The sequence below is a fragment of the Coregonus lavaretus genome, assembly GCF_964263955.1.
Source record: "Coregonus lavaretus genome assembly, chromosome: 27".
NCBI classification, from domain to species: domain Eukaryota; kingdom Metazoa; phylum Chordata; class Actinopteri; order Salmoniformes; family Salmonidae; genus Coregonus; species Coregonus lavaretus.
The window spans coordinates 36,749,095-36,761,733 of record NC_140014.1 but is presented as its reverse complement, the minus strand read 5'-3'; the positions used below and the strand labels follow the sequence as shown (position 1 = coordinate 36,761,733).

Below are 12,639 nucleotides of genomic sequence, written 5' to 3'. Positions count from 1 at the left end.
GAGGGAAATAAGTATTTGACCCCCTCTCAATCAGAAAGATTTCTGGCTCCCAGGTGTCTTTTATACAGGTAGCGAGCTGAGATTAGGAGCACACTCTTAAAGGGAGTGCTCCTAATCTCAGTTTGTTACCTGTATAAAAGACACCTGTCCACAGAAGCAATCAATCAATCAGATTCCAAACTCTCCACCATGGCCAAGACCAAAGAGCTCTCCAAAGATGTCAGGGACAAGATTGTAGACCTACACAAGGCTGGAATGGGCTACAAGACCATCGCCAAGCAGCTTGGTGAGAAGGTGACAACAGTTGGTGCGATTATTCGCAAATGGAAGAAACACAAAATAACTGTCAATCTTCATCGGCCTGGGGCTCCATGCAAGATCTCACCTCGTGGAGTTGCAATGATCATGAGAATGGTGAGGAATCAGCCCAGAACTACACGGGAGGATCTTGTCAATGATCTCAAGGCAGCTGGGACCATAGTCACCAAGAAAATAATTGGTAACACACTACGCCGTGAAGGACTCAAATCCTGCAGCGCCCGCAAGGTCCCCCTGCTCAAGAAAGCACATATACAGGGCCGTCTGAAGTTTGCCAGTGAACTTCTGAATGATTCAGAGGAGAACTGGGTGAAAGTGTTGTGGTCAGATGAGACCAAAATCGAGCTCTTTGGCATCAACTCAACTCGCCGTGTTTGGAAGAGGAGGAATGCTGCCTATGACCCCAAGAACACCATCCCCACCGTCAAACATGGTGGTGGAAACATTATGCTTTGGGGGTGTTTTTCTGCTAAGGGGACAGGTCAACTTCACCGCATCAAAGGGACGATGGATGGGGCCATGTACCGTCAAATCTTGGGTGAGAACCTCCTTCCCTCAGCAGGGGAAATGAGTCGTGGATGGGTATTCCAGCATGACAATGACCCAAAACACACAGCCAAGGCAACAAAGGAGTGGCTCAAGAAGAAGCACATTAAGGTCCTGGAGTGGCCTAGCCAGTCTCCAGACCTTAATCCCATAGAAAATCTGTGGAGGGAGCTGAAGGTTCGAGTTGCCAAACGTCAGCCTCGAAACCCTAATGACTTGGAGAAGATCTGCAAAGAGGAGTGGAACAAAATCCCTCCTGAGATGTGTGCAAACCTGGTGGCCAACTACAAGAAACGTCTGACCTCTGTGATTGCCAACAAGGGTTTTGCCACCAAGTACTAAGTCATGTTTTGCAGAGGGTTCAAATACTTATTTCCCTCATTAAAATGAAAATCAATTTATAACATTTTTGACATGCGTTTTTCTGGATTTTTTTGTTGTTATTCTGTCACTCACTGTTCAAATAAACCTACCATTAAAATTATAGACTGATCATTTCTTTGTCAGTGGGCAAACATACAAAATCAGCAGGGGATCAAAAACTTTTTTCCCTCACTGTATATATTCTTAAATTCCATTCCTTACTTAGATTTGTGTGTATTGGGTATATGTTGTGAAATTGTTAGATATTACTTGTTAGATATTACTGCACTGTCGGAGCTAGAAGCCCAAGCATTTCGCTACACCCGCAATAATATCTGGTAAACACGTGTATGTGACATACATTTAGATTTGATTTGATTTGGTGTGCTGGGGCTGTGGGCTTCGGTAGAGTAGAGAACTGCACTGACAGTAACCCACCACCAGGTGGCACAGTGAGGCACAGTGTAAAGATTGCAGAACCCTCGTTCATTCCTTCCCCTCAGAACAACAGCAGCATAGATACAACTGGCTGAGAGAGATAGATACAACTGACTGAGAGAGATATAGCCATACAGTCTCTCTCTATGGCTGAGAGATACACTACATTACCAAAAGTATGTGGACACCTGCTCGTCGAACATCTCATTCCAAAATCATGGGCATTAATATGGAGTTGGTCCCAACTTCGCTGCTATAACAGCCTCCACTCTTCTGGGAAGGCTTTCCACTAGATGTTGGAACATTGCTGCAGGGACTTGCTTCCATTCAGCCACAAGAGCATTAGTGAGGTCGGGCACTGATGTTGGGCGATTAGGCTTGGCTCACAGTCGGCGTTCCAATTCATCCCAAAGGTGTTCGATGGTGTTGAGGTCAGGGCTCTGTGCAGGCCAGTCAAGTTCTTCCACACCAATCTCGACAAACCATTTCTGTATGGACCTCGCTTTGTGCACGGGGGCATTGTCATGCTGAAACAGGAAAGGGCCTTCCCCAAACTGTTGCCACAAAGTTTGAAGCACAGAATCGTCTAGAATGTCATTGTATGCTGTAGCATTAAGATTTTCCTTCACTGGAACTAAGGGGCCTAGCCCGAACCATGAAAAACAGCCCCAGACCATTACTCCTCCTCCACCAAACTTTACAGTTGGCACTATGCATTTGGGCAGGTAGTGTTCTCCTGGCATCCGCCAAACCCAGATTGGTCCGTCGGACTGCCAAATGGTGAAGCGTGATTCAACACTCCAGAGAACAGGGTTTCCACTGCTCCAGAGTTACACCACTCCAGCCGACGCTTGGCATTACGCATGGTGATCTTAGGCTTGTGTGCGGCTGCTCAGCCATGGAAACCCATTTCATTAAGCTCCCGACTAACAGTTCTTGTGCTGACGTTGCTTCCAGAGGAACTCGCTATTGAGTGTTGCAACTGAGGAGATCATTTTTACGTGCTACGCGATTCAGAACTCGGCGGTCCCGTTCTGTGATCTTGTGTGACCTACCGTTCACGACTGAGCCGTTGTTGCTCCTAGACGTTTCCACTTCACAATAACAGCACTAACAGTTGACCAGGGAAGCTCTAGCAGGTCAGAAATGTGATGAACTGACTTGTTGGAAAGGTGTCACCCTATGATGGTGCCACGTTGAAAGTCACTGAGCTCTTCAGTAAGGCCATTCTACTGCCAATGTTTGTCTATGGAGATTGCATGGCTGTTTGCTCGATTTTATACACCTGTCAGCAACGGGTGTGTCTGAAATAGTCGAATCCACAAATTTGAAGGGTTGTCCACATGCATTTGTATATATAGTGTATCTCTATGGCTGAGAGAGATATATTCAGTGGTGTAGGGGACAGTATGTACAGTTGAAGTCGGAGGTTTACATACACCTTAGCCAAATACATTTAAACTCAGTTTTTCACAATTCCTGACATTTAATCCTAGTAAAGATTCCCTGTCTTAGGTCAGTTAGGATCACCACTTTATTTTAAGAATATGAAATGTCATAATAATAGTAGAGAGAATTATTTATTTCAGCTTTTATTTCTTTCATCACATTCCCAGTGGGTCAGAAGTTTACATACACTCAATTAGTATTTGGTAGCATTGCCTTTAAATTGTTAAACGTTTCGGGTAGCCTTCCACAAGCTTCCCACAATAAGTTGGTTGAATTTTGGCCCATTCCTCCTGACAGAGCTGGTGTAACTGAGTCAGGTTTGTAGGCCTGCTTTTTCAGTTCTGCCCACACATTTTCTATAGGGTTGAGGTCAGGGCTTTGTGATGGCCACTCCAATACCTTGACTTTGTTGTCCTTAAGCCATTTTGCCACAACTTTGGAAGTATGCTTGGGGTCATTGTCCATTTGGAAGACCCATTTGCAACCAAGCTTTAACTTCCTGACTGATATCTTGAGATGTTGCTTCTATATATCCACATATTTTCCTTCTTCATGATGCCATCTATTTGCACCACTCCCTCCTGCAGCAAAGCACCCACACAGCATGATGCTGCCACCCCCGTGCTTCACGGTTGGGATGGTGTTCTTCGGCTTGCAAGCGTCCACCTTTTTCCTCCAAACATAACGATGGTCATTATGGCCAAACAGTTCTATTTTTGTTTCATCAGACCAGAGGACATTTCTCCAAAAAGTACGATATTTGTCCCCATGTGCAGTTGCAAACCGTAGTCTGGCTTTTTTAAGGCGGTTTTGGAGTAGTGGCATCTTCCTTGCTGAGCGTCCTTTCAGGTTATGTTGATATAGGACTCGTTTCACTGTGAATATAGATACTGTTGTACCTGTTTCCTCCAGCATCTTCACAAGGTCCTTTGCTGTTGTTCTGGGATTGATTTGCACTTTTCGCACCAAAGTACGTTAATCTCTAGGAGACAGAACCCGTCTCCTTCCTGAGCGGTATGACGGCTGCGTGGTCCCATGGTGTTTATACTTGCGCACTATTGTTTGTACAGATGAACGTGGTACTTTCAGGCATTTGGAAATTGCTCCCAAGGATGAACCAGACTTGTGGAGGTCTACAATCTTTTTTCTGAGCTTGGCTGATTTCTTTAGATTTTCCCATGATGTCAAGCAAGTAGGCACTGAGTTTGAAGGTAGGCCTTGAAATACATCCACAGGTACACCTCCAATTGACTCAAATGATGTCAATTAGCCTATCAGAAGCTTCTAAAGCCATGACATCATTTTCTGGAATTTTCCAAGCTGTTTAAAGGCACAGTCAACTTAGTGTATGTAAACTTCTGACCCACTGGAATTGTGATACGGTGCATTATAAGTGAAATAATCTGTCTGTAAACAATTGTTGGAAAAATGACTTGTGTCATGCACAAAGTAGATGTCCTAACCGACTTGCCAAAACGATAGTTTGTTAACAAGAAATTTGTGGAATGGTTGAAAAACAAGTTTTAATGACTCCAACCTAAGTGTATGTAAACTTCCGACTTCCACTGTATATACACCGTATACCCACTTATTTTTCAGTGGGCATTGCGTATACTCACTTCTTAATCTCCATGATGCGTATCAAAGTAGTGTAGTGGAGGTATATGCTGTATTAATTAGTACGGCTGATGGAACAGATCAGAATACGTAAAAAGTTGATCAACTATTATATAGCGATACTAATGATAGGCCTACCCGTCTTTTGGCAGAATGATATGATTATTTGCATCAATCCATTGCCCATTTATTTTGCAAACTCCATCTCATGTGCTACAGAAACACCACCAACCAAACAACAGTGCTAGGTTCCTGTGCACTTGAATTAAAAGGGCAACTACACTCAAATCTACATTTCTTAGATTTTTGCCAGACCTCAAAAGTGGTCTCCTAAAGTGGTTTAGCATTGTTATGGACTTACAACAACCTATTGAGTTGTTTTTCTATTTAAAAAAGTGTGACTTTGCAAGCAAAAACCTGAAAAGAAATGTTACATCAGAAACCTGTGAATTTCAACTTAGCTGACAGCCTCATTTATCCGTTTCAATAGTAGGCCTACTAATAGCCTACTTGCACAGTACAGCTTAGGTTGGCCTGACTGTGAAAGACCAATATGAGATTCATCATTTTAGCTCATTCAGAGTATTTCTGTCTGTAATAAAGCCCTTTTGTGGGGAAAAACTCATTCTGATTGGCTGGGCCTGGTTCCCCAGTTGGTGGGCCTGGCTGCCAAGTGGGTGGGCCTATGCCCTCCCAGGCCCACACATTGGCTGCACCCCTGTCCAGTCATGTGAAATCCATAGATTATTGTCCAAAAATGAATTTACAAGTGGCACTGACCCAAAAATGATAAAGAGTGAATATGCGCACTCACTGGGGATATGGCCGATGCTCTCCGCTGGTGCCAATAAGATGGGCTATACCAGGGTTCGTCAACTAGGTTTGGCCTCGGGACAGATTTGTTCTGAGCTAATAATCGGCGGGCCATTAGCATATAATATTAAAACAATGAATAGGCCTACACTACAAATTGAACAACATTTTTAACACATCTGATTAGTACATAATAAATTCAGTGACAATAACAATAATTTCGATCTGATTACGCTCATAAAATCACCAATGTCTCTATTTAATTATTATACTTTGCGTTGATTGGTGGGGAAAACAGCTCTATGTAGCTGACTGTAGGCTACACTACTTCGTTCAGTACAATTAGCATTATAGCAAGAGAATGTCTCTCTCAAAAAGTATCAAAAGAAAGGTGAAAATGGACGTTTCAGGGAAGAATGGACAGCGAGATATACGTTCATCTTACCATATTCACCCAATGCCAAGCCACTGTGTCTTATTTGCAAAGAAAATGTCGCTGTTTGCAAAGAATTCAATCTCAGACTTCATTATGAATTCTAAGCATGCAAGTTTCAAAGTGTCCTTCTCACCCCAGACAGAGGACCGACGCAGAAACTTTGACGCGTTAACTGCAAGCTACACACATAGCTTTTTTGGGCTGACATATTCTTGTCACTTAAACGGGTTAAATGTCCCCTGTAGCTCAGTTGGTAGAGCATGGTGCTTGCAACGCCAGGGTTGTGGGTTCGTTTCCCACGGGGGGCCAGTATGAAAATGTATGCACTCACTAACTGTAAGTCGCTCTGGATAAGAGCGTCTGCTAAAATGACTAAAATGTAAATCTGCTGTTAACAAGGAAGAGGGAAAACAGTCGTGGACATGGTGGAAAAACTTGGACTTTACTAGGAAGCTTGAGTTGTTGGATTTGGACTTGTCATCTGGAAGGCTACTGCACTTCAGCACACTGAAGAAACGACAGGCAGAGGGACCAGGCCGCAGCATTATCACAGAGGACAGGCAGAGGGACCAGGCCGCAGCATTATCACAGAGGACAGGCAGAGGGACCAGGCCGCAGCATTGTCACAGAGGTGATGGAAGACTTCATCAAGCAGCTGAGGGACAACTTCTCCACCAGATTTGTAGACTACAGCATGCCTGCCCAAGGATATCATTGCGTTTGTATGTGACCCTCTCACAGTCCGCCCAGGTGGAGAATTCTCCTCCCTTGCTAAGAAAACGATACCCTCGCTGGATGAGGCCACAATTCAAAATGAGCTGATTGGAATTCCAGACATCGAGCCAAATCAGGAGTGCGCTCAGGAGTGCCGAGTCCTTGTGTGCGTTTTGGGTGGCATGCTCAGAGGAATACAGCACAATAAAGAAACTTGCATTTCATGTGCTAACAATGTTTGGATCGACTTACACCTGCGTGTCCTCCTTTTCCTCTATGAACACAATATAGACCCACGACAGGAACCAGCTTTCACAGAAGTCAATCGAGGACTGCCTGCGTAGCAAAATCACATCCATCTCTCCCGACATCCTCAAGATTGTGTCCGAGGGGAAATGCAACTTTTCCCATTGAGTAAGTAACTTAGTGGCCTATATGAGTGTATTTAGTAAATACTAACATTATTGTGAGTGCTTATCCAGGGATATGTAGGTCTCAAGCTGACAGTATTTTCTGTTTGTTCTATCGTTACAGGAGCAGGCTATCCCGAGACTCCCGATACAGACATTCAGACATCGCCTTATTTTCTTTAAAATGATTGTTTTATGTAGGATGCAACATTTTTGTCCAGTTGCAATTGTAAGTAGCCCTAATAAAAAAACTCCCACTTATATTAGGCCATGTTTTTTGTTATTGTGAAAGATGCTGTTAAGCCTCACAGCCTACCTCAGCCAGTTAAGTTATTTTCTATAGGCCTAGGCTGGGAAGAAATAGACTCCAAATTAAGCCTTCTTGTTGTTTGTAAAGTCAAATTAAAATGAAGATTATTGTTGAAATTAATTACTCGACTGGTGTAGTTTTTCTCAACACTTGCATAACAAAAGTTAGCTATATTTTCAGCACCAGGCGCTGTTCACCTCCAAAATGCTCCACTGCCTGCTTTATTAGTTCACTGTCTCCTGCATTCTTCTCTCCTCATGAATGAAATTAAAATGTAACTTTTGCATTATTTAGGTAGGGTAACTTCCTTCTTGGGACATTGCATTTGGGACTTTATGCATCTCTGATCCGAGATGTAAAAAATAAATAATCCATAATGAATTTGGGGGAACCCTGGGCTATACTGTTCAATCAATTAAATTAAGACTTTTGATAACTATAAAAGACAGATTAGTATTTTCATTGTCTTCTCTTTACAGCAATAGCCATTTGCTTTCCAAACTATGAGGAAATATTGCGATATGCCTGGCTGGGCCTCTACTTCTCATTGAGAGTCGCAACTCAACAATCATCTATGTCAGGGATCATCAACCAGATTCAGCCGCGGGTCCATTTCTTCTTGAGCGGATGGTCGGGGAGCTGGAAAAGTTCATATTTTACTAAAACATAATAATTTCAAACCTTGCTTACATCTGTGTCTCGATATTATGCGTGGGAATACTTGGAGCTGATTTCCTGGTCTTTTATGACCAACAATGATTTTTTAAAATAAATATAACACACACACACACACACACACACATATATATATATATATATATATATATATATACACACACTAAGTGTGCAAAACATTATGAACTAATGCTCTTTCTATGATAGACTGACCAGGTGAAAGCTCTGTATGCTAGGTATCCCTTATTGATGTCACTCATTAAATCCACTTCAATCAGTGTAGATGAAGGGGAGAAGACAGGTTAAATAAGGATTTTGAAGCCTTGAGACAATTGAGACATGGACTGTGTATGTGTGCCATTCAGAGTGTGAATGGGCAAGACAAAATATTTAAGTGCCTTTGAACAGGGTATGGTAGTAGGTGACAGGCGCAGTGGTCTGTGTCAAGACCGTTGACCGACATTTAATTCAATTTACTTTAGGGGAAGCTTAGCTCATGTCTGTAGCACACTTGTGATGGAGTTTTCAATACAATGGATTGATGCAAATATCATGCTTCTGCCAGGTAGGCATAGGCTACTTTGTAGTTACCTTTTAATTGCATTTCCATCTACCCGAAGAAGGTTACACCATCATTAGCATTGCTAACGGCTACACAAAGTGGTAGCCATTCAGGCCCTACGCGCACTGCACACAAACAGGCAGGGGCATTCCCCTGCCGCTGTTTCCTCTTCAGAACGTTGGTTTATTTTTGGTCAATTGCACATTACTGTTTGAATAAATCATGAGAATTAAAAATTAAAAAGCAAATTGTGAACAAAAAAATTTACGTGACCAGGTACATTTTTTTCACTGGCACGTTAAACTGTGTGTCGCACTGCCAAGTCAAACGGTCATAAATGCATCTGTTTTGGTCACAGTAACGAACCCTGCATACAGTATCTATCTCTATGGCTGAGAGAGATATAGCCATGCACTATCTCTATGGCTGAGAGATACAGCGCATTCGGAAAGTATTCAGACCCCTTGACTTTTTCCACATTTTGTTAGATTACAGCCTTATTCTAAAATGTATTAAATAGTTTTATTTCCTCAATCTACACACAATACCCCATACTGACAAAGCAAAAACTTTTTTTTATAAAAAATAAAATGAAAAAATGAAATATACATTTACATAAGTATTCAGACTCTTTACTCAGTACTTTGTTGAAGCACCTTTGGCAGCGATTACAGCCTTGAGTCTTCTTGGGTATGACGCTACAAGCTTGGCACACCTGTATTTGGGGAGTTTCTCCCATTCTTCTCTGCAGATCCTCTCAAGCTCTGTCAGGATGGATGGGGAGCATCGCTGCATAGCTATTTTCAGGTCTCTCCAGAGATGTTCAATCTGGTTCAAGTCCGGCCTCTGGCTGGGCCACTCAAGGACATTCAGAGACAGAGCCACTCCTGCTTTGTCTTGGCTGTGTGCTTAGGGTCGTTGTCCTGTTGGAAGGTGAACCTTCGCTCCAGTCTGAGGTCCTGAGCTCTCTGGAGCAGGTTTTCATCAAGGATCTCTCTGTACTTTGCTCTGTTCATCTTTCCCTCAAACCTGACTAGTCTCCCAGTCCCTGCCGCTGAAAAACATCCCCACAGCATGATGCTGCCACCACCATGCTTCACCGTAGGGATGGTGCCAGGTTTCCTCCAGACGTGACGCTTGGCATTCAGGCCAAAGAGTTCAATCTTGGTTTCATCAGACCAGAGAATCTTGTTTCTCATGGTCAGGGTTTCATCAGACCAGATAATCTTGTTTCTCATGGTCAGAGTCCTTTAGGTGCCTTTTGGCAAACTCCAAGCGGGCTGTCATGTGCCTTTTACTGAGGAGTGGATTCCATCTGGCCACTTTACCATAAAGGCCTGATTGATGGAGTGCTGCAGAGATGGTTGATCTTCTGGAAGGTTCTGTCAGATTGACCATCGGGTTCTTGGTCACCTCCCTGACCAAGGCCCTTCTCCCCCGGTTGCTCAGTTTGGCCGGGCGGCCAGCTTTAGGAAGAGTCTTGGTGGTTCCAAACTTCTTCCGTTTAAGAATGATGGAGGCCACTGTGTTCTTGGGGACCTTCAATGCTGCAGAAATGTTCTGGTACCCTTCCCCAGATCTGTGCCTCACCACTATCCTGTTTCAGAGCTCTACGGACAATTCCTTCGACCTCATGGCTTGGTTTTTGCTCTGACATGCACTGTCAACTGTGGGACCTTATATAGACAGGTGTGTGCTGTTTCAAATCATGTTGTAGAAACATCTCAAGGATGATCAATGGAAACAGGATCCACCTGAGCTCAATTTAGAGTCTCATAGCAAAGGGTCTGAATACATATAAATAAGGTATGTGTTTTTTATTTTTAATAAATGTGCTAACATTTCTAAAAAACAGTTTTTGCTTAGTCATTATGGGGTATTGTGTGTAGATTGATGAGAAAATAATAATATTTAATCCATTTTAGAATAAGGCTGTACCGTAAACAACATTTGGAAAATACTTTCCGAATGCACTGTATAGCCATACACTATCTATCTCTATGGCTGAGAGATATAGCCATACACTATCCATCTCTATGGCTGAGAGAGCTATAGTCATACACAATCTATTTCTATGGCTGAGAGAGATATAGCCATTCACTATCTATCTCTATGGCTGAGAGAGATTTAGCCATACACTACCAATATATATGGCTACACTAGACATGCAGGATTCTCTTCTCTGCTCTCAATAGATGCCTGCCTGGTAGTCTCGGAGTTGAGTGTCTCACCAATAGTACATTATTGTGAGCATTTAACAGTTCCTCTCAGTCTAAGCATTGTTTCTTTTACATTTGTGAGAATAGTTTTAGAAAGAAATAATGCTATCTGATTGGTCCCTAGTGGTGGACTAGGCTGGCAAGCTGCAGCCCAACAGTTCCCCTGAAGATTGTTCTTGCTCCTTATTTTGGTGATATGCACATCAGAGCTTCCTTGTTGAGTGTAGTCCAAGCCAAGGTTGCAGAACCATACCAGTCTGTCTGTCTGAAACCTGTCTGTCTGCCCGTTGCCCGTCTCTACTCACAAAGTCCTGCTGTATGTCTGTGAAGTCTTTTCCGTATTTCTCCAGGGCCTCTTCAAACAGGTTGGCCTCAGAGGCGCTCCACTCCTCCATCTCGTCCCGGCAGAGAACAGGTCCTCCCTGGGGTACCAGGGCAGCGATGGCCCGCGTCATGTCATAACCCGTCTTATCCAGGGTGTCCATGGCATGGAACTGGGGAGAAGAGAGGAGGGGGGCGAAATATTGGGTAGTGTTCAGTAGGCACAAAACAGAAGAAACACTTTGAAATAGGGAGGTACCATCTGTACTTGTCCGATAAGAAACACTTCTGTGCGGTTTACTGTGTGCCCTAATGAACATTACCCTGGTTTTCACCTATACCCAGCCAACAAAACACACCCTTGTAACAAGCAAACCATGCAAAAGGTCCCTGTTATTCTGTTCGTCAAAGCCACCAAGGTTAATAGTGCAACATAGTCTAGACCTGACAAGTGGATGTGCTATTATCTTGTGTTAGAGTTGATTTGTGTGTTGTGCGAGTGTTGTTTACATGTATATGGATGTGTGTGTACGTGCATGTGTGTGTCCACGAGAGCATGCGTGTGTGTTCATATTTATATATGTGTGTACACTGTAGCTCTGAGGCCTGTGTTCCATGTTTTATATACGAGTTGCAGAAGTGGCCCGGAACGTGGCCACATGGGGCGTCTTGGGCCACTAAGCCTGCTCGTTACTGATACTCAGACACGCACACATGCACTTACACACACACACACGCACACACGCACACACGCAGTATCACACAAACACATGCGCACGATTGCACCCACGCACACCCACTCACTCCCGCTACTGAAGCTCCCAGCATACCCCTGGGCTAACAGTAATCCTGCCGAGCACTCACTTCTGGCCTGACCCTGACCTTACCTAGGGCAGTGGGCAATGTGTGTGTGTCTTACCAGGGTGATGTCTCTAGAGGCAGCAGCAGCACTCATGTGAAGACTGGGCTGCCGGACAGAACTACTGCAGTCTAGAGCCCGCGCAAAGGTTCCCACTGACCTGAGAGAGCGAGAGAGAGGAAGAGATGACAGAGAGGAGGGAAAGAGATGGGGGAGAGAGAGAGAAAGACAAGGAGGGAAAGAGATGGGGGAGAGAGAGAGAGACAAGGAGGGAAAGAGATGGGGGAGAGAGAGAGAGACAAGGAGGGAGAGAGACAAGGAGGGAAAGAAAGACAAGGAGAGAAAGAGGGGGGAGAGAGAGAGACAATGAGAAAAAGAGGGGGGAGAGAGAGAGAGACAAAGAGAGAAAGAGGGGGGAGAGAGAGAGAGAGACAAGGAGAGAAAGAGGGGGGAGAGAGAGACAAGGAGGGAAAGAGATGGGGGAGAGAGAGAGGGGGGGGGAGAGAGACAAGGACGGAAAGAGATGGGGAGAGAGAGGGGGAGAGAGAGAGACAAGGAGAGAAAGAGATGGGGAGAGAGACAATGAGAG

The 12,639-nt window shown here is 44.0% G+C and overlaps 1 protein-coding gene across 1 annotated transcript in view; it reads right to left on the bottom strand.

Moving 5' to 3' along the window:
- The window catches only part of LOC311102517 (metastasis-associated protein MTA1-like), a 69,742-nt gene that overhangs the window by 12,845 nt on the left and 44,258 nt on the right, over positions 1 to 12,639 (bottom strand). Inside the window, exons 8-9 of the mRNA XM_084143880.1 lie at positions 12,111 to 12,210; positions 11,176 to 11,364 (exon numbers count right to left, since the gene is read on the bottom strand). Coding sequence (XP_084000006.1) covers positions 11,176 to 11,364; positions 12,111 to 12,210 — 289 coding nt within the window. The remainder of the gene's footprint in view (positions 1 to 11,175; positions 11,365 to 12,110; positions 12,211 to 12,639) is intronic.